Source organism: Rhinoderma darwinii, unplaced genomic scaffold (assembly GCF_050947455.1).
Source record: "Rhinoderma darwinii isolate aRhiDar2 unplaced genomic scaffold, aRhiDar2.hap1 Scaffold_70, whole genome shotgun sequence".
NCBI lineage: Eukaryota > Metazoa > Chordata > Amphibia > Anura > Rhinodermatidae > Rhinoderma > Rhinoderma darwinii.
In genome coordinates this window covers 569,426-594,306 of record NW_027464260.1, presented here as the reverse complement: position 1 = coordinate 594,306, position 24,881 = coordinate 569,426, and the positions used below count along the sequence as shown (strand labels likewise).

At 45.3% G+C, this 24,881-nt stretch overlaps 1 protein-coding gene across 5 annotated transcripts in view; it reads right to left on the bottom strand.

Annotated features, from left to right (window-relative positions):
* Positions 1-4,175: 4,175 nt before the first annotated feature.
* The window catches only part of LOC142728935 (uncharacterized), a 500,634-nt gene continuing 479,928 nt past the window's right edge, over positions 4,176-24,881 (bottom strand). For 3 of the 5 annotated variants that reach the window (XM_075849175.1, XM_075849174.1, XM_075849176.1), the window contains 6 exons: positions 14,949-15,041; positions 13,821-13,880; positions 11,675-11,743; positions 11,447-11,489; positions 5,548-5,650; positions 4,176-4,405 (listed from right to left, as the gene is read on the bottom strand). In XM_075849175.1, the coding sequence (XP_075705290.1) occupies positions 4,201-4,405; positions 5,548-5,650; positions 11,447-11,489; positions 11,675-11,743; positions 13,821-13,880; positions 14,949-15,041 (573 nt within the window). In that variant the 3' untranslated portion in view covers positions 4,176-4,200. Of the gene's footprint in view, positions 4,406-5,547; positions 5,651-7,192; positions 7,313-11,446; positions 11,490-11,674; positions 11,744-13,820; positions 13,881-14,948; positions 15,042-24,881 lie in introns of those variants that run through there. The other 2 variants (XR_012877874.1, XM_075849177.1) reach the window with 2 other exon arrangements.

Here is a 24,881-nt window from a genome sequence, read left to right as displayed (position 1 = left end):
AACATCGACTGGATGCAGTTGTCTCTCTTTTTGTAGCTTCTTGTTCTTCTGACACGGAGTACAGTATGTCTCAGGCTGGGGGATTTCTTGAGGGAATTTCCATCGCGGATAGTTCTAATTATTCCTCGGATGTTCAATAACGCTGTGTGGTGAAGTTCAGGACAGTGATCGAGGTCTCAACATTTTACTGCACAGCTCCATGATCTCTAAGGGCTTATTCAGACGAACGTATAATACGTCCGTGCAACGCGCGTGATTTTCACGCGCGTTGCACGGACCTATGTTAGTCAATGGGGCCGTTCAGATTGTCAGTGATTTTCACGCAGAATATGTCCGCTGCGTAAAACTCACGACAAGTCCTATAATTGCCCGTTTTTAGCGCATCACGCAACCATTGAAGTCACGGATGCGCGCTACAGTAGTCAAAACTATGAACGAAAACAGAAAAGCACCACGTGCTTTTCTGTTTACAAACATAAAAACAGAGAAAATCACGCAGCCGCGCATCGTATGCTGCTGACACATGGAGCTTTTATGTACCTTTTGCGCGCCCAAAACGCACACGCTCATGTGAATCCGGCCTAAGGCTGGATTCACACGAACATGTTCGGTCCGTAAAGGACGGAACGTATTTCGGACGCAAATCCCGAACCGAACACACTGCAGGGACCGGGCTCCTAGCATCATAGTTATGTACGACGCTAGGAGTCCCTGCCTCTCCGTGGAACTACTGTCCCGTACTGAAAACATGATTACAGTACGGGACAGTTGTCCTGCAGAGAGGCAGGGACTCCTAGCGTCGTACAGAACTATGATGCTAGGAGCCCGGCTCCCTGCAGTGTGTTCGGTTCTGGACTTGCGGCCGAAATACGTTCCGTCCTTTACGGACCGAACATGCTCGTGTGACTCCAGCCTATGGGTATGTGCACACGGCAATACCAATTACGTCTGAAATTACGGAGCTGTTTTCAGGCGAAAACAGCTCCTGAATTTCAGACGTTTTGACAAGTGCACCCGTTTTTCGCGGCGTCTTTTACGGACGTAATTGGAGATGGTTTTAATTGGAGTCAATGAAAAACAGCTCCAATTACGTCCCAAGAAGTGACCTGCACTTCTTTGAGGCGGGTGTCTTTTTACACACCGACAGCGGCGCGTAAAAAAAAAGTTTGGAGCCATTTTTTTCGGACGTAATTCGAGGCGTAAAACGCCTGAATTACGTCCGTAAATAGGGCGTGTGAACATGTGAACATACCCGAACACATTCATCTGATCTACAGCAACCAGAAGCTCCTCCACATTTTTGTGGGGTAAGGTTAGTCTTCCTGGTGAAAGTGAACTCCATAATTCATTTCATGATGTCCTTGGAGATCGCTGGGATTTTATATACTTTCTTTAGGTTGTTTAAATTGTTTGTGAACACATCTCTGACAGTAGAAGAAAAGTGACCTGGAAAGAATAACGTTACTAATCCATTAATGATCCACAATGTATGTATCTCATGTATCTATATTGGTCTAATCTGTCTATCTATCCAAATCGATCTCTATATCTATCCCGCATACCTATCTCATCGAAACCGCTGTGGCGGTTTTTTCAGTCTCCCATTGATTTTAAGGGGGTTTTTGAGGCGGAAAACACCTCAAGAAAGGACATGTTGCTTTTTTTACCGTGAGCGAACCCCACCTCTCATTCCCATTGAAAGCAATGGGAGAAGATTTGGGAATTTTTTTGGCACGGATTCCGACGCAGTTTCCTCGTCAAAATCGGCACCAAAAAAACTGTGTGAAGAGGGCCTAATATTTATATCTATCCAATCTCTAGCTGTCGGACTATCTACTTACTTCCATTTTCCATCTATTGCATCCATCACACTCTGAACCCGTTTAGGACATTATCTAGTACAAACACGGGAATATAAATCATACATTACCCAATAAATTACAACCATGCAACAAAATCAAATAAAAGAGATAGACAACCTGGGTGGTAAAACATGGCCTTCTTTATTCATTAAAACGTTATAAAAAGGAAAACATTTTATAAAATTACATATATATATAAATATAAAACACACATCATATAACTCAGACATAAAATCAATCCATAAAACAATCTACTTCAAAGACTGATTTTACCCCCAGTCTAATAAAAAGCCGTGACATAACAAATATATAACATAAGGGAGGATAGGCGTGGGGCTTCCAAGTATCGCCTTCTTTAGGCTGCGGGTTGGATACAAGCCACAATTTAAACCCAAACAGGTAGGTCACATGAGCAAAAGAAGCCCAATGACCTACCGGTTACTGGGTACCAGGGAAGATCTTCCCTTGTTGCTGAGTCACATGAGACCCCAGCAGCATCCAATAGCCAGCTGTTGCTACCCTGGGCATATCTGACCAGAGAACAGCAAAATTGGCGGGAAAATTCCTGCCAAAATCATAAGAAATCCACATAAGGGATGACTATAATCCTATGTGGATCCCTCCTTATGGTCTGGGATCCTTCCATTCTATGCAATTTTTTTCATTTTTTTTTTTTACATGGATGGAAAAATTTGAGCTGTAAACAAAGAAAATAAAAACTTTATGTTAAAAAGCATTAAAAATTCCTAGCACAGTCCACTTCATATGAATGGAGATGTTTCCGTTCCCTGCTTGCGGGTGGACGGTGGCCTTGTTGTGCAGGAGAGGTGCCAAAGGGATCTTTAAGGGTATGCTATACACTTTTGATAGTGCCACGTGCATGAGGACTTAGTCAGATCTTGACGTGACACCAGTTCATTGAGCAAAAGTACGAGATATATCAAAAGCTAACTTCACTTTCAAAAAACTTCCGACATGTCATAGTGAGAAGTCAGAAATTTTGATCAGTGGGGTCTGAGCCCCCCACCGATCACTTAAATGAAGCGGCAGAAGTGCTCGGGTGAGCGCTGAGCCACTTAGTTTCTGATCGGCTTTTGTCGGCAAGATGAGAAATTGGTGTACGGTCACAATAGAAAGTCTATGAGCCCGTACACCAACTGCTTGGCTTTCCGAGAAAAGCCAATCAGAAACGAAGCAGCTCAGAACTCACCGTAGCACTTCTGCCGCTTCTTTTTAGCAATCGGTGGGGGGCTCTGTGCTCAGACCCCCACCGATCAAAACTTCTGACACGTCACTATGACGTTTTAGTTACCATTTAATCATGCTTTATTCACAAAGATGTCTTACAAAACAATCACTTTTTTAGGAAGTTTTTTCATTTTACAAAATGATTTCCACTTAATAAAAACATGATTTATAATTGTTTATTACAAAATCGACCAATAATAATCATATAACCAGCCTCCAATAAGTGTTTTTTTTAGCTATACGTATATATTATCGGACAGAGCTGAATCCAGGACTTGTTAAAAACATGAAATTGGAAGATTTTTTTTTTTAATATAGTTTTTTTCTGAATAGAAACCTTAAAAAAAAATACAAAAAAGGCACCCCTCCCCCTTATTAAATCCTATGGGGCAGATAAACACAACGGTCGTGGTCATGTGCTCATATCTCTCAATGGTTCTAAAGCCACTGGATGATACAGGACCAATGGTAAATCTAGCACAACATATTTAAAGGGGTTGTGTCGTCTCATTACTATGAGAGTGGGTCTGGCTCCCCGACACGTAGCAGATTTTGCTAAGAGAGGTTAACGTCGGCTGCTCACTTCCCCGGCAGCGGCCACTACAGGTGAAATTAAGTATTACATCTAGCCAATCAAATGAATGGCCTTCCTTGTGATACATGGATGACTGGGTCAGTCAGCTTGTCAGAAGCTCTCTGTTCTAGATCATATAAGGGGTCTCGAGCAGGGTACCATCCCTCTATGACGTCAATAGGGCCTAATAGGCAAAATGGGGATTGGTTGTCGAGAGGAGACAATCCCTTTAGTTACAACTTATAGGTAAGTGGATTTTTTTGACCTATCTGCTGTACTTTAGGAAAATGGTTATGAATTTTACTGATGCATGTTGGATTTCGGCCTGTGTAGAAAATAACGCATGTACAATACTGCCTGTTCTGGATGAATGAACGTGAGGGGAGCAAAAAAATAAAAGAAAATGATAAAAACTGGTAAATAGAAGCTAAAATGGGTTTAATGCATTTACTTCAAACTCACCAAATTGCAACAATTATAATTAAAAAAACTTTTTTATAATAAATAAATAATTTATTATGTTATAAAATAGAACCGAGGACATATTCTTCGAGGTAATTCCTTCTTTTTACGATTACAGTTCATCACGACCTCTTCGGAGCGGCCACTCAGGATGACGAGACACGTACTCTGCCGCAGTGCTGACCAGCCGGAAAAATTCCGCAACATCGAAGGCGTAATTGGTGAATTTTGGGTGTTCTCCCAAAGTCGGGTGATGTCCCTTAATTAGACGGCATAACAAGCTTTGTCATTCTCGGGCACGTTATTCTCTCCATTGAAGGACAAGTTAATTAGGTCATTCTGGTTACAGAAAACAACTTTCATTTAAAGCCCCCAGGACATATTGATCTTTTTTTTTTTCTACATGGGACACGGGGAGAATTATTGACAGGTTGAACTAATGACCAATTCATTTACTTTTGAACCTGCGACAGCCTGAAATGTGTCACAACTCAATGGAAGAAGCCTAATAATGGGAGAGAACAATATAATCTAACAAAAAAAAAAAGTGTGAATGGAAAGAGTCAAGAGCGACACCATGTGAACGTGCGGGGAGTAACACACAACAGCGAGGGCTTTATGTCCGAATATTCTCGTAAAATCACTACTCAAAAATTAAAAAGGGGTATTCGGTTTCTGCAAATAAATTTTAGGCTGAGTTCACACAGGGCGAATACGCTGCGTAAAGTGACACAGCGTAAAGATTTGTTTAAATCTCATCCACTTTGCCGCTACCGTATTACGCTGTGGATTTTCCGCAACTAATTCCGTTGCAGAAAACCCATAGTATTTACGCAACGTGTGAACTGACCCTTATTCTTTGTATAATCAAAAATTATATAATTTTCCAATATACTTTATGTATCAGTTTCTCCCGGTTTTAAGATCTCTGCATGCTGTCCTACAATAGAAACCGTCATTTACTTGCAGGAGATAAAAAAATATCTGTCCATGGTCATGAGCAGCAAAAATGTTGTCAATGAAACATAGAAGAAAGCAGACCCCATAGCAAAGATCGAAATGGGCCCTTAATATGGTGCTGGTTTTGCCACCCAGGACAAAAAGCACAGTTTGTTTCCCCTCCACATCCTTTCCATGACACTTGGGCCAATGCCCACTCTCCTGCTGCTAAAAAATCAGTTCCTCTGGAGAGGGGAGTCCTACACAGGTTCTCGACACCCAGTAGCGAAGAGATGGGACCAACCAACCCAGGGCCCCCTTTCTCTTAGGGCCCCATAGCAGCTGCTTAGGCTCTCTCTATGGTATATCAGCCCTTAACAAGACCTCAGCTGGCTAAATGAGTCATTTTTAATGTAAACCCTCTGATCGGGTAATACCCCTGGTATCGTGAGCAGGACTTACCTTGTCCTGAGGGAAAATTTTATCTGCTTTCTCCCATGTGATGTAGTGAATTCCTCGAAGTCGAGCCAAGTCCAAGTAACACCTCTCATCCTGACAATTATACCTAGGGAAAGAAGATCACACATGTACAGTATTCTACGCAACGGCGCCCCCTGCAGGGTAAACACATGCAATAATATGGTAGAAGACAAAACTATTATCTGCCCTGTTCACACTTGTACTCTGCATTATTCGCTACTAACATGCCTGAATCTAAAGGCAACATTTTACCCATTCACCCCTCTAGAGGGCGCACAGCGCAACGTATGCTGGAGGTGCATTAGTTATGCCACGCACCCACTGAATGAGTTTTGCAAAAACAAAAATGGCTATTATACTGCAATGCCACGTGTTTACCGTGCATGAATTTAGATACAAATACATAATGGCAAAGGTTGGTCCTGCAATCTTCCTAAAATTCTCAAAATTAGCGGCTCTATACGTTTTGTCTTGTATATTAAATGCTATGTGTATCAATACAACATGTCAAATTCTCATCATGCCTATTGTAAATATTTGATATAACCCTTCTGTTCTGAAGTGCCCGATTAATAGGGTAAGATTACTAATACACCAAGTCAGAGGTGCACATGTACTAATGGATCTGGGACATTGTCATTGTGATTAATGGACGCTGGTATACGCAGATTCTGATAATCCACATACAGATATGGGCTGCGTGAATGCCGAGCTGACCTTGCACAAATGACTCGTGGGAAAAGAACTTAGCTTTTATTTTTAAAGTCTATAAATATTTATTGAAAATTCCATTCTGTGTCGTCATGGTAGGCCATTTCTAGAAATGTGAATATATGGACAGATCAGCACGCTTGCTAGAAAAAAAAAAAACTAGCTCTAAAAGCTGTACTGCTGAAACATTTGCACCAACAGGACCATTAGTATAATGTCATCATCAGGGGCATACACAGAAACCATAGTGCCCCATATCTAAATTCAGAATTCCCTCCCCCCTACTGAAAGCTCCAACTATTTTTTTTTTTAAGTTAATGTTCACTGTTCTTTTGAAAATAGGGGTTGGGGCTCTGCTTTTCACAAACTCCAAATTCCCTGCTTCCCCTACCGCCACTAGGGGGAGCTCACTGTATATGTATTGAACTCAATGGGAGTTGTGTAAATCTATATGCAGTGAGCTCCCCCTAGTGGTGGCTGCAAGTAAACACTGAGTGTTTTAAAGGAAGCCGTAGAAGTTGTTCAGTTCCGGGCCCTCTTTTACCATGGGCCCGTTAGCGTGGTCATAGGGTCTGCCTCTACAGTAGGTATGCCACTAGTTGTTGCGCAATAGACATTAAGGATTGTCTAGTATAGCAATGAAGGCCGACTTTCTGCAGTCAGACACACATAGTAATTCTTAAATATAATGTTGTTATGGAAAACTCTCCCTTTACAAACTGGTGCAATCCAATCAGGACCCTTCAGGGACTCACACTCCCTGTATTTGCAGCACAGGGCCCCTCACCCGAATAGAAGACGATGACAATAACAATATATGAAGGAATTGCTAATCATGCAATTTCCTAATGCAAAAGGAGAAGACATTCTAGGAGAGGCAACCATATTACACATGAGAACACAGACAATGACTTACAGCTCAAATATAACTGCCCAGTTTGGTAAAAAGAGTAAATGAGTCAGTCCGGCCCCGTGAAGCCCAATAAATATGTCAGAGTTATGTGTGATCTTCAGCTGTTCAAGGAATCCAAGAGATCTAGAGAAACATACAATGGAGGGTTTGCAGTTATGGAGAGAACTATCAATACATTGCCTTTTAGAACTTCAAATTGCTACATAGACAGAGAGGGGTTATACAGGATTATAAAATCATGGCTGCTTTTTCCCAGAAATAGCGCCACACCTGTCCATAGGTTGTGTCTGGTATTGCAGTAAACCTCAATTGAAGTGAGGCTTCGTTCACATCTGCCTCGGGGTTCCATTCGTGGTTCCGTCAAACCTTTCCGTCAGGAGAACCCAAGAACGGAAACCAGACGGAAACCATAGCTTTACGTTAGCCTTACCAGTGATTTCAATGGTAACGCTTCCGTTGCTAATGGTTTCCGTTTGTCTCCGTTCCTTAAGGTTTCCGTTTTTTTGGCAGCATCAATAGCGCAGTCGAATTGATATGTTGTCTGAAGGAGTTGCCTACACAACTTGTTAAAGTGTCATGGTGTCTGTAAGTACTGGATACGATAATGTTTGTTTTCTTTTATTGATATTTAATAAAGAATTTAACTGGTTGCCGACACAGGACGAGTATGCTCGTCCTGAGCGGCGAGCACTTCGCGCATTAGGACGAGCATACTCGTCCTGTGTGACAGCCGTCCCTGCCGTCTCTGTGTGTGCGATCGAGAGCGGGGCAACGGCTGTAATATACAGCCACGGCCCCGCTCTGACAGCGGAGAGGAGAGAAACATCTTCTCTCCGCTGTTAACCCTTTGAACGCCGCGATGACAGCTGATCGCGGCGTTCAAAGAGAGGGGACTGCACATTGATCGCGTCACAGAAAATAACTGTGACGCGATCAAAGCCCACAACTCGTATGGCCAGACAGCCCAGGGTCCAGTGAAGGACCCCAGGGCTGTCTGAACATATTTCCTGTTGTTAGGGCATACTGAGGTATGCCCTAACAACTGCCTGTGTACGATCAGTAACAGGCTAATGTACTGGCATATAGATCTATGCCAGTACATTACAGTTACAAAATAAAAATCAAAATGATAAATCCCTTTATGGGATTAACAAAAAAAGTTAAATGAATGTAAAAAAAAAATAATGGTAAATAAATAAATAAAAAGTAAATAAAATACACAGAAATACACATTTTTTATAATAAATAAACTTTTTAAAATATAAGTCCCAAAACATGAAATAATATGGACATATTTGGTATCGCCACGACCGTAACAACGTGTACAACAAATGTATACCATTATTTATGATGATCGGTGTATGGTGTAAAAAAAAAAATATTAAAACTGCTGCGCAACTGCTTTTTTTCTGCATTTTAATCTAATTAAAAATTATAGAAATTAAACGATAATGTATTTGTACCAAAAAATGGTACGTACATAAAGTAGAACTCGTCCCGCAAAAAACAAAGTCTCATACAACTACATGGTACAAAAAATAAAAGCGTTATGGGCGTCGGGATGCAAAGAGGGAAATGTAAAAAAAATTGCTCTGTCCTCAAGGCTAAAATTGGCCGTGTCCTTAAGGGGTTAAAGAGGCTCTGTCACCAGATTTTGCAACCCCTATCTGCTATTGCAGCAGATCGACGCTGCAATGTAGATTACAGTAACGTTTTTATTTTTAAAAAACTAGCATTTTTGGCCAAGTTATGACCATTTTTGTAGTTATGTAAATGAGGCTTGCAAAAGTCCAAGTGGGTGTGTTTAAAAGTAAAAGTCCAAGTGGGCGTGTATTATGTGTGTACATCGGGGCGTTTTTAATACTTTTACTAGCTGGGCGCTCTGATGAGAAGTATCATCCACTTCTCTTCAGAATGCCCAGCTTCTACTTGATCACTGCTGTGACGTCACTCACAGGTCCTGCATCGTGTCAGACGAGCGAGGACACATCGGCACCTGAGGCTACAGTTGATTCTGCAGCAGCATCAGCGTTTGCAGGTAAGTAGCTACATTGACTTACCTGCTAACGCCGAGGCTGCTGCAGAATCAACTGAAGCCTCTGGTGCCGATGTGTCCGACACGATGTAGGACCTGTGAGTGACGTCACAGATCTGCACTGGCAGAAGCTGGGCGTTCTGAAGAGAAGTGGATGATACTTCTCATCAGAGCGCCCAGCTAGTAAAAGTAGTAAAAACGCCCCGATGTACGCACATAATACACGCCCACTTGGACTTTTACTTTAAACACACCCACTTGGACTTTTGCACGCCTCATTTGCATAACTACAAAAATGGTCATAACTTGGCCAAAAATGCTCGTTTTTTAAAAATAAAAACGTTACTGTAATCTACATTGCAGCGCCTATCTGCTGCAATAGCAGATAGGGGTTGCACAATCTGGTGACAGAGCCTCTTTAAAATGAAAAAGAAAGTGAAAATAAAGAAATATTATGTCTTTGCAGGGGATTTGGAGCTCTGTATCAGAAAAAACACCAATAATATATATTAAAGGGTAAGTAAATGTTCAAACTTCTGACATGTCATAGTGACAGTTTTGATTGGTGGGGGTCCGAGCACTGAGACCCCCACCAATCGCTAAAACGAAGCGGCAGAAGTTCTCGTGTGAGCGTTCAGCCCCTTCATGTCTGTTCGGCTCTTTCTGGAAATCGGTGTAGCGGTGTACAGACTCAATAGAAAGTCTATGAGCCCGTACACCGCTACATCGGCTTTCCGGAAAAAGCCAAACAGAAATGAACCTGCTTAGCGCTTCTGCCGCTTCATTTTAGTGATTGGTGGGGGTCTCAGTGCTCAGACACCCAACCAATCGAAACTTCTGACGTGTTACTATGACATGTGAGAAGTTTGTTGAACGTTTAGTTACTCTTTAAGAAATAATCAGCATCATTTTGGACCTGTTTAGATTACAATAACAAAATGGTTGAAGGGCGGACATTCACTGTATAGTGCTCAATCTGTTATGACTGAAGGAACCAATGTCCTGATAACGGTAATTAATAAAACTTGTCCTTTACGGTCTTATTGTGTTTACCCAGAATCATAAATTATCACCTATCCACAGGTCAGGTGACGATTTTCTGATCGCTGGGGGCACCACTGTTAGGAACCCCTTCAATCATGAGAACGGGGGTCCCAGACCCATAGATCCTCCTCACCGCATCCCCTTCAGTGAGGATGAGCTTGAATGGATCAGCGATCGAGCATGCGCCTGCCGCTTCATTCACGGTCTATGAGAATAATGGGAACAGCTGTACTCGGCTGTTTCGGTCATTCCCATAGACTTTGAATAGAGCGGCAGCGCATGTTCGACCACCGCTACATTTAATGTCCTCCTGCGGTTCAGCAGTGAGGAAGAACGAGTGTTCGGTGGAGCCCCCAGCGATGAGAAAATGATCACCTATCCTGTAAGGTGTTTTCTTGCAAATAGCAGTCTCAGCAAAGTAGTACTTACTGATTGGTGTAGGTTTGACCACTGGGACCCTGACAATCCCTACAGCAGGCCCTTGAAGGTGTGTAGAGGCAAAATATAAAATTCAATGGGTATTTCAATAAGATACATTTATGGCATATCCATAGGACTACACCCCACTTCTTGGACCCCCAGCTGTTAGGAGAATGGGATCCCATGGTCTCAGTTTACGTGTAGGAGCAAACTGGCCACTGCAGGGAGAATGGGGCTGTGAATGTGCACGGATTTCCACATTGTAGTCGGTCGCAGGTCTGTAAGCGGCCAATTATATGTTGTCCTATGGATATGCTATAAATGTGTTCTGTAGAAATATCCCTTTAATGCAACAAAATATATAAAAATCCTGGTGAAAAACCTGCTGTACGGCAACAGATTTAGAAACCCCCAGTGATCTGCAGTTATCGGCATCCGGACAGATATTTCCCCTACAGAGGTCTCTGCCGGGAAAATGTAGTATTACATGGCCGCCATTAAAATGAGTGGCCGACCACGTAATACATAGAAGGGCCGGCTCTGGCTCATAGAAGGGGTCCAAAGTGCCCCCCCTATGAAGTCTAGATGCCCTAATGTCCTCATGAAACTTCACCTTTCATCAACGGACCGACCATCTATTATTCACATATGGGGTTCCAGATCACGTGGCCTCATTTAGGATTCGTCCCGCCGTGTATTTCACCTTGGATAAGCATTATCAGCTCGTTCTCGGATATTATAAACATAATATTACGTACCTATATTTGTAATCCACCACAGTGACTTCAAGGCATGGACCAGCTGAGGGAGAACATCAGTAAGAAATATGTTTAGCGTTATTATCCATTTGGCTAATTTTTATTTTACGGATTTCCTGGGAGACTCGTTGCCACAATGTTATTTCCGATGATCACAGAGCAAAGACGAAGCGTCTGTGGTTAGAAATGACCCCAGGGCATCGCCACCCACAGAAAGGTAATGATTACCTCATCTAAGTTCAGTATTTTTGGAAACTCTGTGCTGCGTATAAGAATGGTGACTCGAATGTTCTCCTCCTAGAGCCAAAATGAAAGTAAATCAGTTAATAATGGATCTATTCACACGTTGTGGTCAAATGACATTTTTTGCAAGACAAAAAAAAAAAATACCACTCGTCTATGGGCTGTGCCTGGTATTGCACTTCAGCTCCATGAACTTGAATGAGCTGCAATACCAGACACAGCCTGTGGACAAGATGGCGCTGTTTTAATAGCAGCCATTATTTTCTAATCTTGTATATGTAATCTTTATGCTTTTCCCCACTTCAAGTGCCTTCCTCAATACCCACCAGTAGGGGTCAGGTATGCCGAAGACTGCACTGGAAGAAATCATTGGATCAGCTTGTAACCAGACTGGCTTTCATGTTGCATCAGTTTAGAAGTTACCGACTCTTATTCCATTTTTATTGCACCGAGGGCTATGAAAATAAGGGCATAAAAGTGGGTACAAGGCCTGATGGCCCATTCGCTTCAATAGAGGAATGCAGCAATAAGGACAGCACCTCTTTTATAGTCTCCGGCCTCCCATCTAACGTTATATGTTCCTGAACAGTCTGACAAAAGAAAAAGTACTCCATATATTGTTGGCAGGCTATGAATAATTGTATACATATATAATTTACGAGAATGGTGGCGCTCTACTTTATCCCTACAGAAGGCTTTAAAAATGAAAAAATATACAGTATATATGACTGTAATGAACTGTGCCCGGGAACAAACCCTCATGTTGATTTATAGCGCACCTTTAACCCCTTAGTGACCAGCCCATTTTAGGCCTTAATGACCAAGCTATTTTATTTGTTTTTCTATAGTCGCATTCAAAGAGCTATAACGTTTTTATTTTTTCGTCTACATAGCTGTATGAGGACTTGTTTTTTGCGGGATTAGTTGTGCTTTTTAATAGCACCATTTTTGGGTACATATAATTTTTATATTAACTTTTATTAACCTTTTTGGGGGGGATTATAACAAAAACCTGAAATTCCGCCATAGTTCTGTGCGACGTAATTAACATGTTACCTTTATTCTATGGGTCGGTACGATTACGGCGATACCACATATGTAGAGGTTTTTTTATGTTTTACGACTTTTGCACAATAAAAACACTTTTGAATTAAAATTATTTGTTTTTGCATCGTCGCTTTCCAAGAGCTGTAATTTTTTTATTTTTCCATCAATGTAGTGATTTTTTGGGCTTGTTTTCTGCGGGACGAGACGTAGTTTTGATTGGCTCTGTTATGGGGTGCATGGGACTTATTGATTCATTTTTATTATGACTTTTTTGGGTGGCAATGGAAAAAAATTGCAATTTCACCATGGTTTTTTGCGTTTTTTTTTTAACTTTTTATTAATAATCTTTATTTCACATTGATTACTTCTTTTATTAGTCCCACTAGGGGACTTTACTGTGCGATGTTCCGATCGCTGCTATAATGCTTTGGTATACTTCGTATACCAGAGCATTATTGCCTGTCAGTGTAAATCTGACAGGCAATCTGTTAGGACGTGCCTCCGGCGCGTCCTAACAGGCATATGTCCAGGGCAGACCTGGGGGCTTTTATCAAGCCCCCAGCTGCCATGACACCCCATCGGAGAACCGCGATTGCATTCGCGGGCCGCCGATGGGTGACAGAGGGAGCTCACTCCCTCTGTAAACAAAGTAAATGCCGCGGTCGCTATTGACGGCGGCATTTATCGGGTTAAACGGCCGCGATCGAAGTAAACTTCGATCGCGGGCGTTGGAGCAGGAGCTCAGCTGTCATCAGACAGCAGAGCCCCGGCTCCTGCCTGCACGGGAGACCCGTGCAGGACTTAGACTAGGCTGACGTGAAAAGGCGTCAGCCTAGCCTAAAGCCCATTAGTGACTCACGTGAAAAGGCGTATTGGTGGTCACTAAGGGGTTAAAGTTTCCTGGGAAATATTCAGCCGGAAAAGCACATGTTGTGAAAACGCTCTGAACAATCCCGTGCTGCGGCAATTTGAGATCTAGAGAAAGAAAAAGCGCTGAAATTGACTGCACTAATAAAGCACGCATCTCCTGTCTTCAAACAATACTTCCTCTGTCACCCGTCACATCTCCGGATAACGAGCTTACCAGCGGCGTGTTGTAAAATAACCCGTATCTCATTCTGGGCAGTAGCGCAAACACAGCGTCCTTAAAGGAACATAAATACAAAAGGGGATATTACCAAATATGTCCAGAAAAACATGACTAATGACCCCCAAGTCTAACTTTCTTTTATACATCACCATTCCCAATTGGAGCAGTTGCAATTTTTTAGTGCAAAATACAGATAACACACATTACTGGCAGTCACGCATGCTCGTGATTATAGAGCACTTCCCCTTTAAATTAAAAACAGTCACTTGTCCACCTTTGTAACCATTAATATTAATTTCCCCCATTGCATGCAAAATAAAAAATGAATTAACATTGCAAATAGTCTTGATTAAAAATCTCCTAATGTTTTGGATCTACAGCTCCAATGAAGAATTGTGTTTCCATGGTTACAGACTACAAACAAACAATGTGCTGTCAGATCCTGCAAATAACTGTCCCCTACTTCTTGCTGTTCCTGCCAAGTATATGCAAGCAAGTAGGGGACAGATGGATTGCAATATGACTGCAGGATCCAACTACAGAGCGTTTACTTGTAGCCTGTAACCATGGAGACACATAGGACTGAATAGGAGCTGCAAACGCAAAATAGTAGGATATCCTTGGAATGGTAATTTAACATTTCTGTTTTGTCCGGACCCTCCATGGCCTGATCACTGTGGCATTTCTTAACGTTCTCTGCTGTCTTCCTGCTGAAAATCAGCAACTTTCTACAGTACTTTGTATTTCAATTCTTCTTCATTTTAATGGTCTTTCCTTGCTTTCAGTGAATGAAAACAGTAAACATCCAGAGGCTGAAAACCTGTTATGATCACATCTAGATGGCACAGCAGGATGGCTTATTACAAGAGAAAGCACTGGTACAATGATATAGCACTGCACCTGTGTCAGTTACATACGATGAGGTTTCAGCTTTTGGATGTAAACGAGAATTCCTATTCACTGACAGTAAGCAGGGATCTTAAAAAAAAATGGGGAAGAACTGAAGCAGCAAGTATATTATAAAGTTACCAAACTTTTCATTAAAACAACAATAAACTATAAAACAAAAAAAACTTTAAAAATGATAAAACAACAAAGAGAAATACATTTGGAACATCTTACCCGTTTAGAATCGTACGCTTTCAAGTGTGTAACTTCGTAATCTGTAAAAGCTTTCCACGTCTCGCTGAACAAATCGCCATAGCCATAGAAGCTCTGCAGAAAAAAACATATTTAGTGTTTAGTACAAAGGCATCTAATCCCAAATTCTCTACATTGCACCAAAACCTCTGCTGAATAATTACTGTGCAGACAGGGGTGCACCATCCATGCGGCAAGATGAGAAGTTCACCTCAGACAGGACCCTTCTGTGACTGCAGGGGACTTGGCAGACATCCCTGTTAGGTAAGACTAAACGTGCAGGGCCGCACCTGCCATTAGGCGAGGTGAGGCAGCGGCCTCAGGCGGCGCCACCGAGCTAAAAACGGGGGGCGGAATATTGTGGCAGGGCCAGGGGGGATGCGTGGGGAAGGCAGGGGAGAATACTTTACCTAGCAGACGTGCAGCACGATAGGCGCACGTCTGCAAGTACACTCCCCCTCTGTGACGCTGCACGCGCTGCGAGAGAGGAGCATAGGGAACCTGGAGGACTGCGGGAGGAGCGGCCGAACGCTCTCTCCTGAAGAAAAGAAAAGCAGCTGGTAAGTAATGAGTTGAGGACAGGAGGCTGAGTTGTTGATAAAGACTAGAGCGGCAGAGTGCCAATTACTGCGCTCAGCCTCCTGCCCTCACTATGGCTGCTACCATACTGACAAAAGGGGGGCATCTGACTGACTGCATTGGGCAGCCTTAGAGGTGCGCGACATGGTGCTGCATCCTCCCACCATGTAGGGGGCGCAACTGTGCAGGCCGTGCTTTGGACTCTATATTCTCTGCTCCTCGTTACACACACTGAGGAAGCAGAGGAAGCAAGTGCAGAGCCGAGGAGGAAGCTCCGCCCACAGTCCGACCTGCAAGAAACCTGTGCAGCTGGAGAGATGGTAAGTTCCTGTGAGTGAGTGTGAGTGTGAGTGTGAGTGTGAGTGTGTGTGTGTGTGTGTGTGTGTGTGTGTGTGTGTGTGTGTGTGTGTCTGTATATGCATACATGCCTTGTGTCTGTATGTGTGTGTGTATATATGTGTCTGTATATGTATACATGCCTTGGGTCCGTCTATGTGTGTATATATGTGTTGGTATGTGTATACATGCCTTGTGTCTGTGTGTGTGTGTGTGTGTGTGTGTGTGTGTGTGTGTGTGTGTGTGTGTGTGTGTGTGTGTGTATATGTGTCTGTATATGTATACATGCATTCTGTCTGTATATGTGTATGTGTGTGTGTGTGTGTGTGTGTGTGTGTAATATAATTTAAAAAAAACAGACATAAGAAAACATTTTTTATTGAAATAAAAACTCCCCCGCACAACCCTCTTTCACCATTTTATAAAAAAAAAAAAAACGTACATTATCGAAGTAGTCCAACTAATCCATGACTAAGGCTGGGTTCACACGACCTATTTTCAGGCGTAAACGAGGGGTATTATGCCTCGATTTACGCCGGAAAATAGGGCTCCAATACGTCGGCAAACATCTGCCCATTCATTTGAATGGGTTTGCCGACGTACTGTGCCGACGACACTTATATACATTATATGCAGGACACTTATATACATTATATGCAGGACACTTATATACATTATATGCAGGACACTTCTTGGGACGTTTTTGGAGCCGTTTTCTCATAGACTCCAATGAAAACAGCTCCAAAAACGGACGTAAAAAACGCCGCGAAAAACGCGAGTTGCTCAAAAAAGTCTGAAAATCAGGGGCTGTTTTCCCTTGAAAACAGCTCGGTATTTTCAGACGTTTTTGGTCACTACGTGTGCACATACCCTTAGTCTAAATGGTCCAGCCGAACATAGCAAAAAAATAAAAGTTAGCAGTATTACAAATATAAAACCTATACTTTTTTATACTCCCCTGCGCCACAATAGAACTAGAGGTCAAGGAAAAATAATTTCCCTTCATGTAACTCTGCTTCCTGTCAACTGAAAAGTTAGCCGCCAGAGGGAAAAAATGTTTCCCCATTGTGGAGTACAAGAAAGTCTAATTCCCAGGTGGGGCTTTCTTGTACTCATCGGGGAAACATTTTTACTTCTGACAGATGATTTTTCCGTTAACAGGTGACAGAGTTCAATTAGGGGGGGGGGGTGTTAGGGGGAGGAGGGGGCAAAATATGGTCTGTTCACAGTTTGTGTTTTTTCCACCCCTGCCCTAGATTTCAATCCTATATCCGCCCCTGTGTGCAGAATATCACAAGTTCACAACAGAGCTTGCAGAGGAGAAGCGCACGCCCCTGCGGACCACGATACAGAGAGCGCGTCTAACGAGTGAGTATGGCAACTCTGCACCTCTCCTCAGCCTCCACATGTTATTGGATGAGAGGAGGAGGAGAAGGGCGGACTGTGGCTGATAACATTCACTACTGGTATATATTTATATCTGCGGTATATTCACTGCTGCTATATATGGATCTGTGCGGTATATTCACTGCTGCTATATATGGATCTGTGCGGCATATACACTACTGGTATATATTTATATCTGCGGTATATTCACTGCTGCTATATATGGATCTGTGCGGTATATACACTGCTGCTATATATGGATCTGTGCGGTATATACACTGCTGCTATATATGGATCTGTGCGGTATATACACTGCTGCTACTCTTTTAATAGAAAAATATAAAACATTACAAAATAAACGGTATTTACAAAACAAACACAACAAAACAAAACTTATGTACATTTCTGTACAATTTACCCAACCTGGCCCTTCTTACATAAATCCCCATGCATACATAACTATAATCCCATACTCATTCATACACACACCTAAACCCCCCCAACCCCAAGAAAACATAACTATAACACTATATACAACATACTCTTAAAAACCATGTGCCAACCAATGGCCCCCTAAAAAAAAAAAAAATCAAGACATATATAAAACAAAATAAATAATAATCACAATAATAATATAAACAAAATAATAAAATAATAATAATAATAATAATAATAAACTCTGAAAATAAAAGTTACCATCCCATGGTGCACTTACTCCAGTGCACCATGTAAATGAAAAGAAAAGAACAAAACACAAAAAACAAAAATATATATATATATATATATTTATTTATTTTTTTCTAATTTTTTTCAATTATTATTTTTTTTTTTTTTTTTATATATTTTTTACTTTTTTTTATTTTATTTTATTAACTTATCCACATTCATACCTAACCCTGTACACACTAACTTATCCATCACCACCCATCACCTCCCCCAACCAGCATCACGCCTCATGTCCTTCCATGTCCGCATAGTTCAGATGCTGGCCCCCACCACCCAACACATCACCCACCCAGCCCGATCCCACGTCTCATGTCCTCCTCACGTCCACGTAGTCCAGAATCGGGATGGGCACACCCCCAGGCCCCCCACCCCACCTATCTACTGCCCATCTTATCTAAACATTCACTCAAACCCATGCATACACCTATACACCATATAATCATACCGACACATAACTATAACAAAATATCATACTGTATACAATAACCCGAAAACCTAAGTTTGGCTGCTTGTAAGCCCTTTTTCTGTCTCCAAAAAGCTCAAAACAAAAACCTACTTGTGCTTACTCAGCCCATCACCAGAGGAGAGAGGAAAGCCCCCCTAGAGCACCAGCCCAGAGGCCAAAGCCAACCCCCAACCACCACCCCGGTCCCTATCGCTAAACCTATGCTGCTTGCCCTATCTCTATCCCTTATTACTTTATAAACTAATCTGTCCCTCCTGCTGTCTCTCATTCTGTCCCTATCGCTATTTCCCGGTGTCATGGCCAGGTGCAGACCCCCACCTCCAGTCTAATACCCAGGGGCACTCCCTCCCCTCCCCCTGAAGGTTGGTTCCACCTAGGGCACCCTAAAATTGAAGCCCCTCCAAAGTCGAGAGGCCTTGGATGCACCCAGTTTCTCAACCTCCAGAGACCGGACCTTCACCAGGTCACCCATGATATTCCTACACACCTCGTCCTCCAGGAGGATTTTACACTGAGTCGATACTAAGCACCGTGCGTTCCACGTGAAATACCTGATCACTAAACTAACTAAAAAAGAAGTGCAATGATCCCTTCCACCCAGGTCTCCGAATGCCCCATAGGCCCAACCAGCGTAGGAGAGGTTGGTCAGACCGGGCCAACCGATGGAGGCACCCACCCGTTTGTAAACCTCTGCATTGAAGGGACACTGAAGCAAGAAATGGTCCATGCTTTCCAGCGTGTCATCGCACTCCTCCCGAGGACAACCTCTTTCATCGGAGTTTCTGTACTTCAGATTGCCCCTTACATACAGCCTCCCATGGAAGCAGCGCCAAGCCAGATCCCAAAACTTCTGGGGAATCCTCACAGAGTTTAAAAGTTTTAATCCCACCCCGAGGTCGCTACTTGGGCAGTCCCTGAGCGCCAGGGGCTTCTGGAAGCAGGTCAACAAGACCTTTCTGTCAAGAAATTTTCTCGACATGGTCTTGATCTCCCTCGCCTCCAGACCCCACCGACGAACAACCTTCAGAACCGGGGCGGCATAAGCCGGGAGGTGCCCATGGGGTACACGCAGGTCTTTCGCTTGGCCTCCTGTCTCCCATTCCTGGAAGAAAGGCCGAAACCATCCCCTGCAGGAGGATATCCACAGAGGAGCCCTTTCTCTTTCAAAGAGGTTTGCCAAATTAATTTTAATGAAGGTGTTTACTAGAAACACCACTGGGTTAACCATACCTAACCCACCTAGTTTCCTCGGTAGGTAAGTAACCTCCCTCTTGATTAGGTTAAGCCTGTTTCCCCATAAAAGTTGGAAGAACAGGCTATAGACCCGAGTCCAGAGAGGTTCTGGCAACATGCACACGCTGCCAAGGTAGAGCAACATGGGCATCAGGTAAGCCTTGGCCAGGTGAACCCTTTCCCTAAGGGACAAAGACCATCCCTTCCATTGGCCAACCTTCTGGGCAGCTATTGATAGCCTACCTTCCCAGTTTTTCATGGGGTAATCACCCGGGCCAAATTCAATGCCTAAGATTTTAGCAGACCCTTTGGGCTCTGGGAGGGTGTCCGGGAGATCAAAACTAGGATCCCCTCCCCCCAGCCAGAGACTTTCACACTTGTCCCGGTTGATCCTGGACCCAGATGCCCGTGAGTAGCGCTCAACTTCTGACATCACCCACTCTGCCTCCCCTCTCGAGGAGACAAAGATAGTGACGTCATCCGCGTACGCAACCACCCTCTGAGTGGCTCCCGGCTCCTCCAAGTCCATCCCCACCCCCGCCAATGGCCCACGATCAAGCCGCCTAAGAAAGGGGTCGATCGCGAAAACATACAGCAAGGGGCTTAAGGGACAACCCTGGCGGACACCAGACCCAACCTCAAAGGGGGTTCCAGTCCAACCGTTCACCAGTGCAAAAGACTCAGCCCCAGCGTATAGGGTCTGGAGCCAATTAACGAACTCACCCGGTAGGCCATACCTCAGAAGGACTGACCATAGGTACTTGTGATTCACCCGGTCAAAAGCTTTGGCCTGATCCAAGGACAGCATGTACCCCTCCCATCGGCCAGAATGTCCCTGCTCCACTGCCTCTCTGACACTGAGGACAGCACTAAAGGTGCTGCGGCCTGGAACAGAGCAATGCTGGGCCGACGAAAGGAGCCGGGGTGCAAACTTCACCAGCCGATTAAACAGTACTTTTGCGAGAACCTTTCTGTCCGTATTGAGGAGCGCTATGGGACGCCAGTTCTCAATACGGGTCGAATCCTTACCCTTTGACAGAATGATCAAGGCCGACTTGCCCATTGACTTTGGCAGAGCGCCCGAGGAGAGGCACTCATTAAAAACCGCAGTCAAGAGGGGAACTAAGGTTCCCTTAAAAGCCTTATAAAACTCAGATGTTAAGCCATCTGGGCCTGGCGACTTTTTGATGGCCAACCCATCAATCGCCAGCATCACTTCCTCTTCCTTGATCGACTCTGTCAAAACACCAAGCGAGGGGTCTGCTCCTGGCTCAGGGATGGTTTCAGCCAGGAAAGCCGACATTTCGTCTCGGTTTAGATCCTGCTCACCCAAAAGCTGCGAATAAAAGGATCTGATGACCTCCAGGATCCCTGATTTGGATCTCATCAGGGAGCCTGTACTATCTACCAGTCCTGTCACCACCTTACGACTCACTGACATCTTGCAGTTCTTGTAAGGGTCGGGCGAGCGGTACCTCCCGAAATCCCGTTCAAGAACCAAAGACGTGTGCCTATCATATTGGCATCTTTTGAGCAGAGCTTTCACCACGGAGATTTCCTCACGGCTACCTCCGGTTGAGACTAGATGTTCGAGTTTCCTCCTCATGTCTTGATACAGGCGATACCTGCTCATAGACCTGAGGCACGAGATCTGACGGAAAAACTCAGCCACCCGTTCTTTGAACACCTCCCACCACTCAGACTTAGTACCACCTAGATCCAATAAAGGTACCTGGCTCTGAAGAAAATCCTCGAAGGCCTGTCTTATCTCTGCTTCTTCCAGGAGAGTAGAATTCAGCCTCCATATACCTCTTCCCATCTGGAGGGACTCTGCAACATTCAAAGAAAACATAATCATACAGTGATCGGAGAACTCCACCTCAACGACGGACACTGCCGAAGAGATGGCGTCCTCCTTTAAAAAAAACCTGTCTATTCTGGACCTACGACTACCACTATGATAGGTGAATCCCGAGTGGCCTGGGGTATACCGAATGTGGATGTCCTCCAGGCGAGCATCACTAGCTATTCTATTCAACTCGACACTATCATAGGCCAGTACCTTTCTGGAACCTCCTCTGTCTTGGGGCCTAACGACAGTGTTAAAGTCCCCTCCAAAAATGACTTGTCGGCCTGTAAAAAGGAAGGGCTTAATCCTCATGAAGAGACTTTTCCGGTCCCACTTTGTCTGGGGACCGTAGATGTTGATAAGTCTTAGTTCTTGTCCCCTCATGAGAACATCTAAGATCAAGCACCGCCCCATTTCTAACTCGATCATCCGCCGGCATGTGACCGGTGCGGTAAAAAGTACCGCCACCCCGCTATATGGCTCAGCCGCAAGAGACCAGTAGGAGGGCCCACGTCGCCACTCCCTCCTAGCTTTCACGACCTCTGCCAAAAGTGACAGTCTGGTCTCCTGCAAAAACAAAATGTCAGCTTCAACCCGGCCGAGAAAATCAAAGGCTGCAAATCTAGCCATATTCGACTTAATGCTGGCAACGTTAATCGATGCCAGCGTCAACGGAGTGGGTGCCGCCATCATAAATGATTGAGTTAGACGGTTTTCTTCTTCCCACCCCTTGCTTTCTCCTCTGAGGAGGACCCCTCACCCTCTTTACCTCTTTTTTTTGTTTTTGAGGAGTCCATAACCTCCACCACCCCCCTCCCATTCTCATCTCCTGGGTCCGGGCCGACCCCCTCCCCCGGGGACAGTGGCCCCCGCAGAAGAGGAGGCTCAACGACTCCTAGACTCCCTACCGTGCTCTCCCCCCCGGCCTGGGGGTCTGGAATATCCATGAGAACACGGTATCGGTTGGGGGAGCACACCAGGGGGGTGCAGGTTTTGCCTTCCTTGGCCGGGGCAGAGCCAGATGTTTTTAGCCCTGTTTTGATGTTACCCGGTGTCCCCTGTTTTGTTTTAGGCTGTGACCTCCCTTCCTCTTCCACACTTTCATAGTGGGAGGACTGGGAGTCCTCAGCCCTCTGCTCTCTCTCTATCCTCCTTATCTCCTCGTCCAGTACGGCCCCCCCAAGAGCATCAGTATCCTGGGGGGCATCCAGGTCCGAGCCAGAGGAGTCCCCAGTTTCCTGGGTCCTCCTCAGCTCTCGTTCCCTTCTGCGTTTTTCCACCCTTCTCTGACGAGAAGGGGGTCCCCTCCTGGCGTTCGTCCTTTGCTCTTGGGCTCTATCGTCTCTGTCCGCCCCCTCGCCCACGGAGACCTCCCTCCTTACATTCTCCGTAGGGTTGGAACAGACATTGACGACTGAGCGCGGACACCGACTGAAAGGGTGACCTAGGTCACCACACAGGTTACACCTAATCTGCTCACACGATGCGGCCAGATGGCCTACCCCCCCACAATGAGCGCACTTCTGCACAGTGCAGCTTGCGCTCAAGTGTGAGGGGTCGCCACACCGGTGACACAGCTTCGGCTGCCCCTGGTAGAAGACAAGGATTCGATCTCTTCCCAAGAAAGCAGATGATGGTATGTGGGACACCGTCTGCCCCAGACGCTTAAGTTTAACCATAAACGTCCAGGCTCCCGACCAGATGCCAAACTCATCGCAGTTCTTCCGTGGCATCTCTGCTACCTCACCGTATCTTCCCAACCAGGTCATGATGTCCACACAGGAAAGCGACTCGTTACGGGTAAGAACGGTCACTTTCCTGAGACCATTCTGGCGAGAGATTGCTTGCGCAGCAAACCCTCGCCAGCCGGGCTCGCTTTTCACCAGCTCATAGTTCCCCCAGAAGACCTCAAGGCCCCCCGGCTGAACAAAGCTGATGTCAAACTCAGCCGTACCATGAGGATGTATCAAGGCGTAGATGTCACTCGCCTTGAAGCCCATCTCCAGCAGCAGCTCCACCACCCTCTTACGAGGAGGGCACGCATCATTGCCACGCCACTGGAGACGGACTACATTCCTCCTGGCCACGGCCGGCCCGGTTGTTGGGAGCGACCACTGATCTCCCCGTCTCTCTCGGAAGGCATCCAGACCATACCTATTTATCCAAAAGGATAGGTCCTTCTGCACTCCCCCTACTGTTATCGTCTGCTTCCCCTCCCTTAAGGCTTCTAGGAGGCGCTGTTGCAAACTGCCGTCCCCGGGCCCAGAAGATGAGGATGGGTGGGCCGACGGTCCCCCCACCACAACGCCCGCATACGACCTGCCGGGCGCTCTGGCAGAAGGAGCAACCGGCCCGCCACTGGTTGACACTCCCCCCACAATATTACAACCCACATTAACATCCACAACATTACCACCACCAACAATATTACCAACACTACTAACGCTACCATTAATATTTACATTTCCACTTACATTCCTCTCCACAACTTTCATACCGGCCAGGCTGGTTACAGAGTTCTTCCTCTTGTCCATGGGCTTTTTATAAGTTGTTTTTGTCGTTTTTGGGGTCTCCACATCATCAGGTGCCGCTACTTCTGGGGCGCCGCCGGATATCTCAGGCGGCAATCCCTCAGCACCCTCCGCTTCACCGACCTCCATATCTGCTGCGCCACCAATACAATGTTCGGGAGGAGGGGTGCCGTCACCCCCCGTGCCCGCTAAACCCCTCCCACCGCCTTGCGGCGATGCAGATGGAGGGGCCGCAGGCACCGCTAGAGCCGCTCCCGGCACCAAACCAACCCCCCCTCCCGTCGGGGGATGGCCAGCAGTGCCGGAGCCTCTCCTACCGCCACCACTCGCTGCCGCAACACTTTTTGGTGCGTCCGCCGGCCGAGTCACATGACCAGCGGACTTCCGGTTTTCCGGCGCCACATCCGGTTTCCGGTTCCCCCCGTCCCCCGGCCTCCGGCTTGCGCCAGAGACCGGCTTCTGAGGTTCCCCATCCGCCGGACACGGGGACACGCCCCCTAGCGCCACGTGGCCATCGACACCACCTCCTTTACAGGAGACGGCATCTGGCGCCATCTTGGCCACATTGCTCAAAACCAGCACCATATTTTTCTGCCCACATACCCGCCACGACCCCACTGCAGAGGCCGGAGCTGGGGGATTTGCGGGGTTTGCGTCCCGAACCGAGCTCTCACCCGGTCCGGAACGCAAGGAAGACAGGTAGGAATACTTATAGGTTACTCCACCTGTCTTCGCCTTTGCCTTCTTCCTCATCTTCCATAATTTTTTCTTCTTCCTTTTTTCCTCCTCTGGCGGCAACTCTGCTCCAA